At 41.3% G+C, this 18,776-nt stretch overlaps 2 protein-coding genes across 3 annotated transcripts in view; both read right to left on the bottom strand.

The window, feature by feature from the left end:
* LOC124861149 (golgin subfamily A member 6-like protein 7) overlaps positions 1-8,555 on the bottom strand; it is an 85,772-nt gene extending 77,217 nt beyond the window's left edge. The window contains exon 1 of the mRNA XM_047354671.1: positions 8,199-8,555. Coding sequence (XP_047210627.1) covers positions 8,199-8,555 — 357 coding nt within the window. The remainder of the gene's footprint in view (positions 1-8,198) is intronic.
* The window catches only part of LOC124861420 (zinc finger protein 260-like), a 680,754-nt gene that overhangs the window by 307,519 nt on the left and 354,459 nt on the right, over positions 1-18,776 (bottom strand). The window lies entirely within an intron of this gene.

Below are 18,776 nucleotides of genomic sequence, written 5' to 3'. Positions count from 1 at the left end.
GTTGGTTTCAATGGTGCAAGGAGCGCAAATCTTGGGCTGTGGACAATGTGAAACATGTATTGTTCTCTGATGAATCCACCTTTACTGTTTTCCCCACATCCGGGAGAGTTACGGTGTGGAGAAGCCCAAAGAAGCGTACCACCCAGACTGTTGCATGCCCAGAGTGAAGCATGGGGGTGGATCAGTGATGGTTTGGGCTGCCATATCATGGCATTCCCTTGGCCCAATACTTGTGCTAGATGGGCGCGTCGCTGCCAACGACTACCGAACCATTCTTGAGGACCATGTGCATCCAATGGTCCAAACATTGTATCCTGAAGGCGGTGCCGTGTATCAGGATGACAATGCACCAATACACACAGCAAAGACTGGTGAAAGATTGGTTTGATGAACATGAAAGTGAAGTTGAACATCTCCCATGGCCTGCACAGTCACCAGATCTAAATAGTATTGAGCCACTTTGGGGTGTTTTGGAGGAACGAGTCAGGAAATGTTTTCCTCCACCAGTATCACGTAGTGACCTGGCCACTATTTTGCAAGAAGAATGGCTTAAAATCCCTCTGACCACTGTGCAGGACTTGTGTATGTCATTCCCAAGACGAAGTGATTCTGTATTGCTGTAAAATGAGGCCCTACACCATACTAATAAATTATTGTGGTCTAAAACCAGGTGCTTCAGTTTCATTGTCCAACCCCTGTAGATCTCCTCTGACTTCTCCTGGACTGGAAACGCCCCTCGCCTGTTGAAGAAGGTACAACAGCTCTTCTTCATCAGGAAATGAAAACAGACTCTTCTCTCTCCTCAGCTGCTTACAAATGTCTACAGGGCCACGATGGAAAGTACTCTGTGTCTCACCATGACAGTGTGGTGTGGGAACTGCACAGGAGAGGAAGGAAGTATCACGGGTGGTGAGGACAGCACCCAGGATTATAGGATGCCGTCTGCCCGACATGGACTCTGTTTATACTACACAATTTCAGAGGAAGGCCAGTCGCATCGCAAAAGAGCCCTCCCATCCAATGCTACAAGCTGGTTGTCCCACTTCCATCAGGAAAATTGAACATTGAACAGCTGCATTAAATCCAGACCAAACACACTTAAAACAGTTTCTTTCACAAAACTATGAAGGATAGAATAGAAAGGCATGGATTATATTATTATATAATATTATGTTTTGTGAATTGGCGCTATATAAACTGAATTAAACTGAAATTTCTAACAGCTGAAGATCTACTTAAAAGAATCAATATGTAATTAAATGGAAAATTGGAAGTCTACAAGCCACTTTATTTTGACACTGATTCAATTAAAATCAATGCATTCAATTATAACTGCATCACTTACAGTTAAAGAAATCAGCTAAAGTTCCTTAACACATTCATCTATATTTAATGTAGGGATCTTCAGTTTAATTCAACCTTGCTTTTATTGCTCCTTTTAAAACCAAGACAAAAACAAAGAGACTGCGGTAAAACTAAACCAAATAATACAGGAGCCAGGAAAGATTAAAATAACTCAATTTAAAGTGAGATCAATTTGCCAAGAAAAATGTAAAACAACCATGATTAAAGTAAAAATAGGACAAAAAGTTAAAAACTAAAAAATAATGCACAGTGCATTTTTTCAGCTGCTAATCAACATGAAGTCAGCAGTTATTAATAAAAGGTATGACTTCATGACAGAGGTTTGTCATAAATGAAGCAGGTAGGGTAAAAGTGAGATGCCGGAGGTCCAAGTTGGGACGACATGCGGCCAGAAAACTAAGTAAAGTTTTCGTATTCAGCTCCAGATTTCAGACAGTCATAGAACGCTGTACAACCCAGGCAAAATTAAATTACAAATCACCATAAGCCAGATAAAAACATTCACAATACAACCATGACATAAAACCCTGATAAACCAGAAAGGTTTTCAACTGGTTTCTAAAATAATCCTCAGAATCAATAAAACAAAGTCTCAAACTATTACCAAGCTTTGTATCCACTGGCTGAAAGACCCTGTTCCTCTTGGCTTTTAGCCTGGGACGAGGAACAACCAACAGATTCTGAGCAGCAGTTTGGTTACAATATCACACAAATAATCTGGAGCCTGACCATTTAGAGCTCTGAAGGTGAGCACAAGTTATTTAAAACTAATCATAACACCAAAACAGGACCATCGACGCTGAGCGGTAACTCCTCCCACTGCAGTAGAGTCAGCAGAGGTCTCCTTCAGCGGCTGAATGTGGGAGTGAGGTCTTCCTCCAAGGAATCAAATGTTGTGATTATCAGCAATAAAACTATAAGCAATAATAGTGCCAATAAAACCTGCCATTTGTGACTTTTATAAACTTAATACAAACTCCATCTAGAGGTGCAACTTTAAGTTTTGTAAGGAGGTTTGTCAAAGTGGAGTTCAGTGTTTTGTTGCTTCTGAGGCAAAAGAAGAGAAGAGACAGCTCCTGATTGGATTAGAACCCAATAAAATATTACACTGAATGAAGCATTATTCCTTGTTTTGTCACGGATGTCTGTAAACTGTAAATTATTACAGTTAAAGTTAACAGAAAATGTGAGCCTCAGAATGTTTTTAATTGATATTACTGCATGGCAAACATAAATGCTGTTGTGGAATAATATGTTTAGGTTATTTAATATGTAATTAAATAACCATTCAGTCTATCAAGTATTGTCCTGTGAATACCAGCTGAATATGACTGTGGTACTAGAACGATAGATGAAAGAGGGATTTGAGCACTGGCATTACTGAACAACAAACTCTGCACACATATGGAATCAATTCACAACAACTTCTCTTCAAAAAGTAAGAATTTATTAACAAAAACAATTAAACTCCAAGTTAAAATATTTAAATTTACAAAATACTAGACTAGAACCATTCAACTAAAACTACCACACAAAATGAATGAATACAGAAACTAATGACACTATATAGAAATAACAAGGGAAATGGGGACCAATACAATTGATGCAATAATATCACAGGTCAGTGTTGATATGTTTAAGAACCAAGATTTATTTTGAGGAATCTGGAAATGAGGTCAAATTAGTTTTAAAAGTAATTATAGACAACAATTGGTATGTGTTCAAACAACCAGTCACAACACAAATCAGAAGGTAAGGAATGCCTGGTTCACACAGCAGGATTTTTAGAGTGATTTTTCCTCCGAAATTCCCCTTCCAACATGCCCAGATTGTTGTGCTGGCTATTAAGTAGGAATAGGTACCGTATTCGGTACTTTTATAGGTAACGACAGAATTCCGTCGGTACTACGGAGTACCAATTCACGTAAAATCAAACGGTACCATGTTTCGGTGTCTAAACGCATCATTGTGACACTAAGGGAGTGGAAGAGTGGGTGATTTTCCATGTCGGACATGAACACAGCATTGCACACACAAGAGTGTAATGATGTTAGTAGCCGTCGGTACCGTCAACAAAGCATGGCTGATAGAAAGCGCTCAAAAGTATGGCTCCACTTTTTTTAAATGCGGTGCAGATTACGCTCGCTGCAATATTTGTGATAAAGTGCAAAACCACCGGTGGGAAAACTTTTAATCTGAGGAAGCACTTGCAGTATTTCCCCTACCATTATCCAAGGAAGGCGCCCCCCCCCCCACACACACACAAAAGTACAGAAAACTGGTATCGTTGAGTACCGGTATTGATTCCCAGGTACCGAGTATCTGTACCATATTGGTTCAAATGTGAAAGGTACCCATCCCTACTATTAAGATAATCTTATAAGATAATCGTGCCGTGTGTGGTGTGTTAAGAGTGATCTAGTCTGCTTGGAAGGACGTCGGGACTGCTCCAAACTCAAATTGGAGATATTCAACATGTTGGATCGTCTTGTCCGATTTCCTAACGTGTGGAGTATTCCCTGAGGACATACGAGCACGCAGCCTGTTGAATGTGACGTGTAGCCCATCAGAAAGCCAGGTAACAGAAACACAGAATTGAATTACTATGAACCCACGTTTCATCTTGAGAGTTTGCAAGATTTTCCGTCTGAAATCTGAATGTTTGTGAGGGAAATCGGTTTGTGTGTGGTGTGTTATCCTTGCCATGTGGCTGGACACCACACACTGTAGGACTGAATGTGTTGTACCTACCATTCTTTATCACGTTTTGTCACGTATGGGGTCTCAAGTTTTGAAAATCAGCTCACAATTTGAAAATCCTGCCGTGTGAATCAGGCATTAAACATTATTTTAATAAAATAATTTTTTTAAAGATTTCCAAATTAGAAAACAATACTCATTTTGGATGTTAAGCAATTACTCATCAGCACATGGTTGAACTAAGTTATTAACTCTTAAAATGGCGACTCAAACCTTTATTTAAAGATGCCAGGGGTCGCACGGCCAATGGACAAATAGAGAAATGTGGTGGTACCACATCCGGGTCACACAAAGAAGATAGCTCATTCATTAATCATAGCAGTTTTATTCATATGTTAATATTTGTATTAATGGTATTTAATATGTATACAAGCTCTGACGGCACGTTATCTAACAAGTACAGAGTGAATGAAACAAGCTCTGTTGTAAACAAAGCTGTCTACTGTGTAGTATTAGCAGAGGTATTAGCATGTTAACCGCTAGAAGAGACAACGTTTAGCATGTTTTAAGCAATATTCAAACCCATTTTTAGCAGGTTAGTTCAAAGAGATTAACACAGATAAAAACACAGATAAAATGTATCAAAATCCCATTACTGAACCACCAGTGTTTAAAACATCTTATTTAAATAAAGTTGATCTCAACTTTAAAACAACACAGAACAAATAAGACTAGCCTTCACAATAGCATCACAAGGTTGCCTTATACCACCACAGACAAAAGCTGAACATCATGTAATTAGCAATATTAGGGTGTTTTATCCTAAACTAGATTTCTTTGCCCAGACACCACCTCTTTTGTGGACCATTCTGATGAACAGAAGTGAATAAAGGTCTAAGTCCACGTTTCATCCATGGGTGGGGCACAGCAATGTGAGAGATTCGCAGCCAGAGGCAACCATATTTCAAACAATAATATACAATGTAAATTCGATCCATAACATAGACAGATTTCTAGAATGAAACTCATCTCTATAATGATTCAGCGAAATTCTAGAACTGCATGGCACAAGATAGCAACTTGTTACAAGACAAGTTTTTTTATTCTTTAGGATTTTTTGCCTTGTTTTCTGGTAGATAATATTCTTGTGGATTTTAATGCAATGTATCATAATAGCAGTGACAGTTGTTTACAAGGACAAATCAAAAGCTCAAATACCCAAATTGCGACCCAAGCAGCTTACGAGAAACCAGTGTGGATGATGTGGAGGGTTTGGTAGGGATGGGGGGTTTACTAGGTGTTGGGGGAATTTAAACTATCTTTTTCAATGGACCACAACGGGGAACATGTGATCTCTAGCAAAAAAGACGAACAAGCTTGAAGCACTACAAGGTCCCAACCCAGAGACATGTGGATTCAGTTTGATCCAAAATGGCGCTTTGGATGGCCGTCTCAGTATAACGGTTGCTGTACTTTGTGGGGGTTTTTCTGTATTTGTATTGTACTTTGGTTGGAAGTACCTGTAGTACAGCAGCAGAGAGCAACTCCTAAGAATCAGTCAGTCCTATCTGAGTAGCCTTTCTCCAGTTTCCACCCATCCAGAGTTTTTTTTTAGATCCTGGTTGGAAACGCAGAGGCTCTCTGTGGGAATTATTGGAAAAGTAGACTGGGAAAATGTGCAGGTATGCTTGTCAAGCTCTGACAGGACTGCAAGCTCTGCTCCTGTACATCTACCTGGCGAATATCTACTCCCTGGCAAACTAAACGAGCGAGTGGCTCCTTCTCAGCACAAGAAACTGGAATTTCCACAGATCTGCTGCCCTTAACTAGCTAACCTAATAACAGACATGGAGGAACCAACACCAAGACTCCCTCATCGTTGTTCTCTGAGATTTTAACAGCACAAATCTCACTTATGAACGTCCTAAATACAGAGAGCCCAACTAGAGACGCCAACACTCTGGACCACTGCTACACAGTTTTAAAGGATGCCTATTGGCCTGTGCCCTGAGCAGCTTCAGCACTCTGAACACCATCTGCTTCAGCTCATACAAACCAACATAAATAAAGAACGTGTAAGCCTGTGGTAAGGACTATAAAGAAGTGGACAGAGGAATTAAAGCAGAAGTTACAGGCCTGCTTGGACTGCACAGATTGGAGTGTTTTTTTTTTTAAGCTGCAGCCACTGACCTCAACCAACTCACTAACACGATGACATCATAAACCATGTTTTTGTGAGGACATGTGTGTGTCCACCAAGACATTTTACACATACAACGACAGCAACCACACCTGAGAAAGCTGGCTCAGACCAAATGAAGAGGCCCACAGCAGTTTGTGAACCCTCTGTTCACAGGATGAACTCCTACCATATCAGCCACAGTCACCCCCGGTATATGATAAATCTTTTCCACAATCATACCCAGCAAAAGGTTTTTATTTTCCGTAAATTCTAGTGTGTTGGCTTAGATTTGGCATAAAGGTAAAGTTTTTACCACATTCAAAAGGTTTCTCTCCATTGTCTATTCTTCTGTGGATGTTTAAAGATGACTTGAAGGCAAAATATTTACAAGCATCATAGCTTGAGGGTTTAGTTCCTCTGTGAGTTATCATGTGTGGGATTAAATTTGACTTTTTGTATAATCTTTTAAGACAAGCATCTCAAATAAAGAGCTTCTCTCTCCTCTGTGGATTCTAATGTGTTTGTTCAAATGTGCCTTTTGGTAAAATCTCTTTCCACATGCATCACAACCAAAAGGTTTGTCTCCTGTGTGGATTCTCATGTGTCTGTTTAAATGTGACTTGGAGATAAATCTTTTTCCACAAATATCACAACTAAAAGGTTTAACTTCTGTGTGGGTTCTCATGTGCATGTCTAAAAGTGACTTGCAGGCTAATATTTTCCCACATGCATCACAACCAAAAGGTTTGTCTCCTGTGTGAATTCTATTGTGTTTGTTTAAATCTGACTTGGAAGCAAATCTTTTTCCACAAGCATCACAACCAAAAGGTTTGTCTCCTGTGTGAATTCTCGTGTGTTTGTTTAAATCTGACTTGGAAGCAAATCTTTTTCCACAAGCATCACAACCAAAGGGTTTGTCTCCTGTGTGGGTTCTAATGTGTGTGTTTAAATGTGACTTGGACACAAATCTTTTTCCACATGCATCACAACCAAAGGGTTTGTCTCCTGTGTGGGTTCTCATGTGTGTGTTTAAATGTGACTTGGACACAAATCGTTTTGCACATGCATCACAACCAAAGGGTTTGTCTCCTGCATGGATTCTCATGTGTCTGTTTAAATCTGATTTGGAAGCAAATCTTTTTCCACAAAGATCACAACTAAAGGGTTTGTCTTCTGTATGGATTATCGTGTGTTTCTTTAAATCTGAACTTTGGTAAAATCTTTTTCCACAACCATCACAACAAAAAGGTTTATCTCCTGTGTGAATTCTCATGTGTTTATCTAGAGTTGACCTCTGCACAAACCTTTTTACACATGCATCACAACTAAAGGGTTTGTCTCCTGTGTGGATTCTCATGTGTATGTTTAAATTTGACTTTTGGAAAAATCTTTTTCCACATGCATCACAACCAAAGGGTTTCACTCCTGTGTGGATTCTCGTGTGTTTGTTTAAATTTGACTTTCGCAAAAATCTTTTTCCACATGCATCACAACCAAAGGGTTTCACTCCTGTGTGGATTCTCGTGTGTTTGTTTAAATGTGACTTGTAGGCAAAGCTTTTTCCACAAACATCACAACCAAAAGGTTTGTCTACTATGTGGACAATCATATGTCTTTTTAAATCATGTTTCCAGTTAAAACCTTTACCACACTCACCACAGTTAAACTTTTTACTACTCGTCTGGACTTTTGTCAGTGGATCTATAATTTTCTTCTCTCTGAAAAACGTCTCATTACTGGAACAATCTGAAGATGCTAATCTTGGATGACATGTCATGTGACTCTGAAGAGAGCGTCTGTTAGCAAATTTTCCTCCACACTCAGAGCAGCTGAAAGATTTGTTGACAGTGTTTCTGTCTGTCCCTGGAGTCCTGCTCTCCTTCCCATCATCCTCACTGTCTTCAGTTTCAGAGTCTGATAAGTGTTTAAGCTCAGATTTATGATACTTCACATCATCATCATCATCTTCAGAGTGTTTAGTCTTTGAATAGTTGGAAGAGCCTCCCTGAGTATTTAGATCTGGGTTCCTGCTGGATTCTGCTGTCCAACAGTCCTCTACTTTAATTTCTGCTTTTATCTGGTCACCTGAGCTGCTGCTTAGAAGATCTCTGTCTTCTGTTTGCTGTTGATGAAGCTGAGAGAACAGAGGTTTCTCTTCATCCTCTTCACTCTTCATATCAACAACAGTTACTGGAAACCTGGTATTATCAGTCTCCTTCTTCACATTCAGTTGCTCTCCATCCTGGCTGGCCCAGATTCTTTCATTTTCCTCCTTTATTTGGAGGAGCTCCAGCTCCTGCTGGTCCATATCAGGACTCTGTTCTTCAGGAACCTCTTCTTTAACATCTGCAGACATCATTAAAACACATTACATGCATTATGAACAACTTTAACTCGACAATGTTACAAAGATGATTAAAACTAGAGAAAGAAATCTTATGAATATTTTCAGTTAAAAGTACAGTAGGTAAAATCAGAGATGCCACAATAGTGTGATAACCTTGAGTGTAAATATATTGGCTTCATGGTGTCATGGTAAAATTACTATTTTGTAAAACACATATGTATATAGTGATTTAAATGCTTTAATTTTAAGCTGAAAAGGAATAGTTATTACATTGTTAATAAAAAATACCATATGTTTACTATTTTGTACTTAGATAAAGCCTTTTTTGCTATTTTTGAGGATTTTCAATTTGGTTTGATGCTTTTATTAGAAGCTTCATGCTTTTGATTGGTTATGATTTTACTCAAAATGTCTTGAATCTCTTTACTCCTGCCTTACAGGTACATGCTTTTGTCGTGCTGAGCTGTGCTTTACATTAGATTAGAACTCTGCTATCTAACCCCTTATCCAATCAGTGTTATATGTTTTAGACTATCTTGCTGTTGCTCCTAATAAAGCCACGGAGTGATCTCCTGGTCCCTGAACAACTGACCATTAACAGTTTATCTACAGCCACTTCAGTGATATATTTCTTCCTGATTGGAAATAATACTCTCCTCTAATCGAGGATCTCCTTTGGGAACGTGTCTTTAATGCGGAAGTTTGTTAACCATAGCTCTCTGCCACAACTCCTGACCTGCTCTTGCTGCTTCTAGTGCCTGAATTTCACTGCAAATGTCCGAGGCCAGTTGTTGTCGGGCTTCTTACCTCCGAGCCAGTTAACACGATGGAATGTGATGTTTTTAACCTCGTCACTTGGGAGTTTTAGCTGACTTTGGAGAAATTCCCAGATAGTGGATTCAGCGTCCTCCTCTGCCCGTTCCAGGATGCTGGAGAAGACAAGGTTGTCCCGCATTCCCCAACCTTGTATATTCAGGATAGTCTCCCTCATTTATTTGTTTCAGACAGCTGCATCATTCCATCGGTTTCTTTACCTTATCCCTCAGTATTTGTTTCTTGGCTGGGAGTGAAGCTTGTTGTTCGTGGCTGAACTCCAGAGATTCCATCGGAGCTTGAAATTCCTTGTGGAGAACCTCCACCAGGGTAAGACGAGCATCCAGACTGGGTAGCTTCTTGTCAATAGAGTCCAGGAAATCAGCCCTAACCCTCTGGAGAGATAGTGGAGGCGCTGGTCGAGTATTCTGAACGGGGGCATCTTGATGCTGGTGTGGTCATGGATGCAGATTTTTGTGTTTTGCCCATTACTATATTGTCAAAACATTCGTCAACGTAGCTCTACAGGCTGTCTAAGGTTTCGTCTTCCAGTTTGTTTTATTGAGAAATATGAGACAGCGGTTAGTATTTGAAACGTTTCCATGTTTGGCTTCAATTTATTGGCTTGTTTTACCCAAGTTGGTTGTATTATACATTATTAATTATGATTGTTTAATTATATATTTTTTATAAATATTCATAATCAAATAATCATAATCTCACAACATCTTCTTGCCATTGTAACAAATTAAGTCAAATGGGTACCAAATTCGGTACAGTAATGGTAAATAAACCTATAGTGGTCAACACACAAAAAGGCCAGTATATCCTAGGGCTGGGCGATATGGCTTAAAAATAAAAATAAAATGTCCCATTTTTTTTTTTACCAAATCTGATTAATTGATTTTGTTTCCTCTTTCATTTCATGAAAACAAATTATAGAAATTATTTTCAGAAACTTGCTATTATTTGAATCCTAAAAGTTGACCTGACTTAAAACCTCAACTAAATACAAGCTGTTAAACATGTTCGTAGAACAAGATGCAGGCCATTTACCAAGATGGCAGGCGTGCCATTGTTAACACTGAAAATACAACAGAAAATTCCTGTGGTATTACATATTAGCTAGTTTATCGGTTTTGAGTATGCATCTCAAAACAAGCCTAAGTTCACTTGTATAACTTCAACAAGTAGCTTAAAAAAATAAAAGAATAAATAAAAGTGCCTCGTCTTAGGGTAAAAAACGTTTCGACTTTACAGTATTTTGACAATACATTTTCTTAAACAGAAGGTCAACACTTTATGCCATTACCAAAATATATTCTCCTCCTTTTGGGACTAATATAGCACAGAATCAAATTGCATTAGATTTAACAAGAGTTATATATATACAGGTCCTTCTCAAAATATTAGCATATAGTGATAAAGTTCATTATTTTCCATAATGTCATGATGAAAATTTAACATTGATATATTTTAGATTCATTGCACACTAACTGAAATATTTCAGGTCTTTTATTGTCTTAATACAGATGATTTTGGCATACAGCTCATGAAAACCCAAAATTCCTATCTCACAAAATTAGCATATAATTAAAAGGGTCTCTAAACGAACTATGAACCTAATCATCTGAATCAACGAGTTAACTCTAAACACCTGCAAAAGATTCCCGAGGCCTTTAAAACTCCCAGCCTGGTTCATCACTCAAAACCCCAATCACGAGTAAGACTGCCGACCTGACTGCTGTCCAGAAGGCCACTATTGACACCCTCAAGCAAGAGGGTAAGACACAGAAAGAAATTTCTGAACAAATAGGCTGTTCCCAGAGTGCTGTATCAAGGCACCTCAGTGGGAAGTCTGTGGGAAGGAAAAAGTGTGGCAGAAAACGCTGCACAACGAGAAGAAGTGACCGGACCCTGAGGAAGATTGTGGAGAAGGGCCAATTCCAGACCTTGGGGGACCTGCGGAAGCAGTGGACTGAGTCTGGAGTAGAAACATCCAGAGCCACCGTGCACAGGCGTGTGCAGGAAATGGGCTACAGGTGCCGCATTCCCCAGGTCAAGCCACTTTTGAACCAGAAACAGCGGCAGAAGCGCCTGACCTGGGCTACAGAGAAGCAGTACTGGACTGTTGCTCAGTGGTCCAAAGTACTTTTTTCGGATGAAAGCAAATTCTGCATGTCATTCGGAAATCAAGATGCCAGAGTCTGGAGGAAGACTGGGGAGAAGGAAATGCCAAAATGCCAGAAGTCCAGTGTCAAGTACCCACAGTCAGTGATGGTCTGGGGTGCCGTGTCAGCTGCTGGTGTTGGTCCACTGTGTTTTATCAAGGGCAGGGTCAATGCAGCTAGCTATCAGGAGATTTTGGAGCACTTCATGCTTCCATCTGCTGAAAAGCTTTATGGAGATGAAGATTTCATTTTTCAGCACGACCTGGCACCTGCTCACAGTGCCAAAACCACTGGTAAATGGTTTACTGACCATGGTATCACTGTGCTCAATTGGCCTGCCAACTCTCCTGACCTGAACCCCATAGAGAATCTGTGGGATATTGTGAAGAGAACGTTGAGAGACTCAAGACCCAACACTCTGGATGAGCTAAAGGCCGCTATCGAAGCGTCCTGGGCCTCCATAAGACCTCAGCAGTGCCACAGGCTGATTGCCTCCATGCCACGCCACATTGAAGCAGTAATTTCTGCCAAAGGATTCCCGACCAAGTATTGAGTGCATAACTGTACATGATTATTTGAAGGTTGACGTTTTTTGTATTAAAAGCACTTTTCTTTTATTGGTCGGATGAAATATGCTAATTTTGTGAGATAGGAATTTTGGGTTTTCATGAGCTGTATGCCAAAATCATCTGTATTAAGACAATAAAAGACCTGATATATTTCAGTTAGTGTGCAATGAATCTAAAATATATGAATGTTAAATTTTCATCATGACATTATGGAAAATAATGAACTTTATCACAATATGCTAATATTTTGAGAAGGACCTGTATACAGTACAGACCAAAGGTTTGTACACAGCTTCTCATTCAAAGAGTTTTCTTAATTTTCATGACTAAGAATATTGTAGCTTCACACTCAAGGCATCAAAACTATGAATTAACACGTGGAATTATATACTGAACAAAATTGTGAAACAACTGAAAATATGTCTTATATTCTAGGTTCTTCAAAGTAGCCACCTTTTGCTTTGATTACTGCTCCGCACACTCTTGGCATTCTGTTGATGAGCTTCAAGAGGTAGTCACCTGAAATGGTTTTCACTTCACAGGTGTGCCCTGTCAGGTTTAATAAGTGGGATTTCAAGCCTTATAAATGGGGTTGGGACCATCAGTTGTGTTGTGCAGGAGGTGGATAAAGTACACAGCTGATAGTCCTACTGAATAGACTGTTAGAATTTGTATTATGGCAAGAAAAAAGCAGCTAAGTAAAGAAAAACAAGTGGCCATCATTACTTTAAGAAATGAAGGTCAGTTAGTCCGAACAATTGGGAAAACTTTGAAAATGTCCCCAAGTGCAGGTGCAAAAACCATCAAGTGCTACAAAGAAACTGGCTCACATGAGGACCGCCCCAGGAAAGGATGACCAAGAGTCACCTCTGCTGCGGACGATAAGTTTATCCGAGTCACCATCCTCAGAAATCGCAGGTTAACAGCAGCTCAGATTAGAGAACAGGTCAATGCCACACAGAGTTCTAGCAGCAGACACATCTCTAGAACAACTGTTAAGAGGAGACTGTGTGAATCAGGCCTTCATGGTAAAATAGCTGCTAGGAAACCACTGCTGAGGACAGTCAACAAGCAGAAGAGACTTGGTTGGGCTAAAGAACACAAGGAATGGACATTAGACCAGTGGAAATCTGTGCTTTGGTCTGATGAGTCCAAGTTTGAGATCTTTGGTTCCAACCACGGTGTCTTTGTGCGGCGCAAAGGAGGTGAATGGATGGACTCTACATGCCTAGTTCCCAACGTGAAGCACGGAGGACAGGACAGGACAATGACCCCAAACACACCTTCAGGCTGTGTAAGGGCTATTTGACCAAGAAGGAGAGTGATGGGGTTCTGCGCCAGATGACTTGGCCTCTTGGAGGGGTCTAATAGCCTTATTTACAGATTCCAAAACATCAACATCTTGCCAATTGGGCACAAGATGTCGGCTTTTCTTGTCTGAACCCAAGACATGAACTATCGCTTTTTCCTGTTCCAGAAATCTCTGTACCTTTTTTTGACGCAAACCCCATCTAGTTAGGGACTCTGTTATTAGTTGAAGCAGGGGTTCACCAAGCACAGCCTGTACTTCACTCAGTTCTCTTCGTTTTTTCCAACTGTAAGAAAAGGCAGCAGTAGCCTTTTTACAAACCCCTATGGCACGTTCAAACCGTGGGCCCTTCACAACATTCTCTGTATAATAATGAAAACACAAACGCATCAGGTTACTGATGCGTTTGTTTTCTCAGATATTATTTTACAGATGTAGGGACACACACACATAGTCACATGGTACATGTACCATCATGAATTATTATGGTACATGCATGTAAATTTTGTATAAATATGTATTGTTTGATTAAAATACGTTAATTGCTCAGCATTAAGTGTACTGTGTATTTTCTGTGGGAAAATGGCCATGAATGCATGTCAAATTACAAAAAAGACACTATGTATGACAAGCATATAAAATACAAAATAAGATTTACTATATAGATTCTATTCTTACCAATGGCATTATGTAGTTTATGTCCAAAGCACTGGAGGTTTGGCCACCCAATGTCTTTCAGAGCTTTAATAATGTTAGTGCCGCTGTCTGTTGTCATACAGATGAGTCAGTCTTCGGAAAAGCTCCAGGAGTTCAGAGCATCTATTAACCCCTCGGCAATGACCTGACTTTTGTGATCATCAGGAAAGTAAGCTGTTTGCAGGCAGACACTTTGTAGAGCCCAGTCATCATCGACAAAATGCACAGTCAAACTATATATGGCTCCATTGTCCGATTGGGTCACAAGTCTGTTGTGGCAGAGTAAAAACTTACAGCAGCCAGCTTCCTTTCGCGTGTGCAGTTGTACACGTGGGGCAAGGCAACTTCAGCAAAATATTTCCGGCTAGGTAGTACATTCCAGACTTTTCCACTGTATAAATAGGCACAGTATCTTTGGCAATAAACAACGCGACAGTATTTGTGATCGCTTTCCATCGGGCCCCCGTTTTTTTTTTGTTGGGAACACAGTGTGAAAATGATTCCCCTAAGGGGAGTTGTCTCTTGGCAGGGATTTCTGGTCTGTTGCTGTCCTGAGCAGCATTTCTTCCACTCCACTGAGTGCTTTTGTTTCAAGTGTGAAATAAATTCATCGCCAGACGGTTGGGCGGGCTTGTCGGTATGCTGCTCTGCTGGCTGTCGTGTCCAGGGGGCGATTGGAGCGGTGGGCTGGCACGGAGGGGCTGCAGTGTGTGGGATGGGGGGGTTGTGTCTTCTTCTTGAAAGTGAGGGTCACCGGCATTTGGATCGGCTGAGCGGCGATGGTGAGGCTGAGCTGGATAGTGTTTCTCCCTGGGCTATCGTTGCAGTGGCGGTGATGTGGTCCCGCTGGCCGGGGACTTCACTCTTCCCGTCTCGGTGTTGGGTCGGGGGTTCCGTTGTGGTCGTGGTGCTCAGTGGCGTCTGCCCTGTTGCGCCTGTGGGCAGGGGTTGGGGTGGCATTGCGCGGGGCCCTTTCCCTGCCATTGAGATGCGCTGTGTGGTGGGGGGTGGTATGCGGCGGGGGTGCTTGGAGCGGGGCTGTGCGTGTAGCTTGCGCTGTGTGGGTGTGGCTTCATTGGCTTTTTGAGGATGGAGTTCACCTGTGGGGGTGTGCCCCTGTGGGGAGGTGAATCACAGCGTTTGGGTTCGGGGGCATGTTTTCGATATCTGTCCTGGTTGGGGGTGGCCCTGTGGGGAAATTCATGTTGGGGTTATTGGGGGTGGGGGGGCCCCATCAGATGTGGGGGCCTATTTCCTCCTTGCCACACTACCTGCCAGTGGTTGGTGTCTCTCCCCACTGGTGTACTTGTGGTTCTCAAGTCCACGGCTGGGTTCTTTGGTGTGTGCTGGCTCACTACAGGTGTCTGCTTGCCGGGATCTGGACCCCTGGGCTCTGTCGGGCCTCTGCTTGGGGAGTGATATGTCCCGGGGTCTAGGGTCTCTGGGTCCATGGCTGGATCTGCTCGAGCGTAGACAGCTGCCGGCAGAACCTGTGGGCTCATCGCTGCAGCTCCCTGGGGCTTCTGCACTGTCGTATCTGGGTGGTTCCCCTGGGACGCTCCCCTGCTCTTCTCTGGGGTTGGGGATGCAGTAGTCCCGGCAGTGGTTCTCCTGGGGTTCCTGTTCTCTGGGGGTCCTTTGGATGTTTGTGGCTCGGATCTCCTCCGTGTCTGTCCCGGATCCAGGGGGGCAGGTCTGTGGCTCTTCACACTCGCTATTACATATTTTTATGGAGAAAACTTGTACACACAAGCCCGCTCACACTCAAACCCACAAGTGTTTAGATTCAGGTGTTAACAGATACACACATGTTCTATATTGAGCCACATTTACCACTAAATATATCTTACATTCATAAGTACTGTCCACTTTTTGATTAAAAAGCTGTTAATATGAATGTTTCTACCGGTGTAGAAGCAAGCAGGCTGTTATCTTGTATCCTCTGCATCCTTCATTTTCTTCTCCACTCTTTTCTCCCTTTCGCCCCACTTCTCTCTCCATAACAATTGAAATAATCCCAAGCAGTTTCTTCTAAAGTTTCTTTTATAAATATCAAGTAGGGCTTTAAAGCATTTGCCGTAATGCTCCACTTGTTTAAGTAACTCTGTTGGGCTTTTACTTGGCACTTGGACAACAATTCTGAGCGCTACTCTGCCGGACAGGATACTGTTAAAAAAATAAATACATTCCTAGTACTTCCACCTTTAGTGGCAACAGACTTTAAAAAGGTTTTACAACGTGCCGTGCATTGCTCAAAGTCTGTGGTCCCGAAACCAAACAAGTTCCATAAAATTGATGAAGTAGTGCCTTTTTTGGGAATAAGGTCTTCCTTGTAGATGCCATTTTCGGCATTTCTGTGAGAGACGGGCCTACTGGTGTCACTCAACTGCAGAGGTCTGACGAGTTCATTGGCGTGTCGGGAAAATCCTGATTCCCCAAAAATTAAATCTTCATTAATTGCAAATTCTAATTAATCAATAAAATCAAATTATTGCCCAGCCCTAGTATATCTATACATCGATGTGGAACCTTGGGAATAAGCGGCTTGCCCAAGGTGATATCAACCTGTAGGAGGTTTGGAGCTGGAATTCAATATCCAATTGCAGGACAAATATGCCCCTTTTCCAATGGCTCGATTTGGCTCGACTTGGCTCCACTCGGCTCGCTTTAGGAGCATTTCCACTACAGTTTTTTCAGTACTGGTACCTACTTTTTCAGTACCACCTTCTTAGTAGGGCCAAGTGAGGCTGAGTCGGTATTATAACGTGACGTGAACAGACTGCTGTTTACTGATTGGCCATGGGTACGGTGAGCCGCTCAAGTCAAGCAAGCATAAAAAACAGCCTCTGGATGGAGCTACTAGAAATGAGACGGTGTTTGCTGACATAGCGGAAAAAATGGCAAGCCATTGTTTTTACCGCACATCGTGCCAGTGCAGGGAAAAGCTGAAGAAACTGAAGACTGGTTAACCTCAAAGACCACAACAGTCGGAGCAGGTCGAACCGCATGCGGAGGCGGTGGTTTGACCTCATAGACGGCATTTATGACCATCTCCCCGCCAGTTGTGGACAGGAGGACGGTATGGAAACCGCTGGAAAACATCTGTGATGGTAAGATTTTTTTTTTTTTTTACATATTTGTAGGTAGCTCATTTTAGTAGGCTCCCAACGAGCCGTACAACAATAACGGTTTAAGTTATTGGAGCTACAAAGAGAGCAAGAGTTCTTTCTCATATTAAAGAACTAAAAGCTGATATACTTTTCCTGCATAAAACGCACCTACGCACTAGGGACCAACATTTGGGTCGATCTTGAATAAACCTAATTTTTCACTCTTGATTTAATACAAAAACAAGGGGGGCAGCCATATTAATTAGTAGAAATACTCCATTTGAGGTGTCTGAAAATAATGGCAGATATGTTATTGTAGTTGGCAGCCTCTGCAGGCAACCTGTCACACTGGTGAGTTTATATGGACCTAATCACGATGATGAGGATTTCATCAAAAAACTAGTTTCTTCATTACCAAAATAATACTCCAATTGTCTGATATTAGGTGGCAATATTAATACGGTTCTTAACCCCATCCTTGACAAACCCAACCCAAAAGATCCCAAACCTTCTAAGATGGCACAGGCTCTTTAACAATTCATGTCCCAATATGGTTTTACAAATGTGTGGCGTAATTTGCACAGGACAGATAAACAGTTTTCTTTTTACTCCCATGTTCACAAAACACATTCACGAATTCATAGTTTCATAATTGATAACACTCTACTTCCTGAAGTGACTTCAGTCGACTACCAGGCAAGAGTAATATCAGACCACTCCCCTTTGAAATTAGATATGCTTTTTCCTTCACAACCTAGAGATTTTCGTTTCTGGAGGTTCGACCTGGCGCTATTATCGGATGGCAACTTTATTACACGTATGAATCAATCGACTGCTTCCTTGAGACTAATCAGATAAATGAGACAAACCTATGCTTGCTCTAGGAAAAGTTGAAGGCTGTCCTTAGAGGGGAGATAATCTCGTTCTCTGCATATTTAAAGAAAACAACCAATATCAAAAAACACATTGCAACACATTATTGATCTTGATGGTCAATACGCTAAATTTTCTACTCCAGAACTCTACAAACAGAAAATTGACAAACAGAATTTCACCTGATCTCAACAGTGGAAGCAGAGCAAATGTTACTTAAAGCTAGAGGTACCCTATATGAACACGGCGAGAAAGCAGGTCGTTTACTAGCAAACTATTTGAAGGGTAGGAGGGCTGCACAGACGATTGCCCAACGGGACGAATGGTATCTAACCCTTGAGAAATAAGTGATGTTTTTATGGCTTTTTTTCTCCACAATTGTACAAGTCAGAAGCTCCTTTGGAGGATCTACCAATGCAACAATTTTGTTCCGATATAGAAATGCCCAGGTTGTCAGATCAGGAGAAAGCAGGCCTAGATGCGCGTTTAAGTTTGAATGAAGTATACAAGGCGATCTAGTCAATGAACAACGGAAAATCACCAGGACCTGATGGTTTCCTGGTCGAGTTTTACAAAACGTTTTCTTTAAAACTTGCCCCCCTATTACTTAAGATGTACAATGATACCTTTCAGCAAGGAAT

Source organism: Girardinichthys multiradiatus, chromosome 24, assembly GCF_021462225.1.
Source record: "Girardinichthys multiradiatus isolate DD_20200921_A chromosome 24, DD_fGirMul_XY1, whole genome shotgun sequence".
In the NCBI taxonomy this organism is placed as follows: Eukaryota; Metazoa; Chordata; class Actinopteri; order Cyprinodontiformes; family Goodeidae; genus Girardinichthys; species Girardinichthys multiradiatus.
The sequence above is the reverse complement of the archived record's forward strand: the minus strand, read 5'-3'. Positions and strand labels throughout refer to the sequence as shown.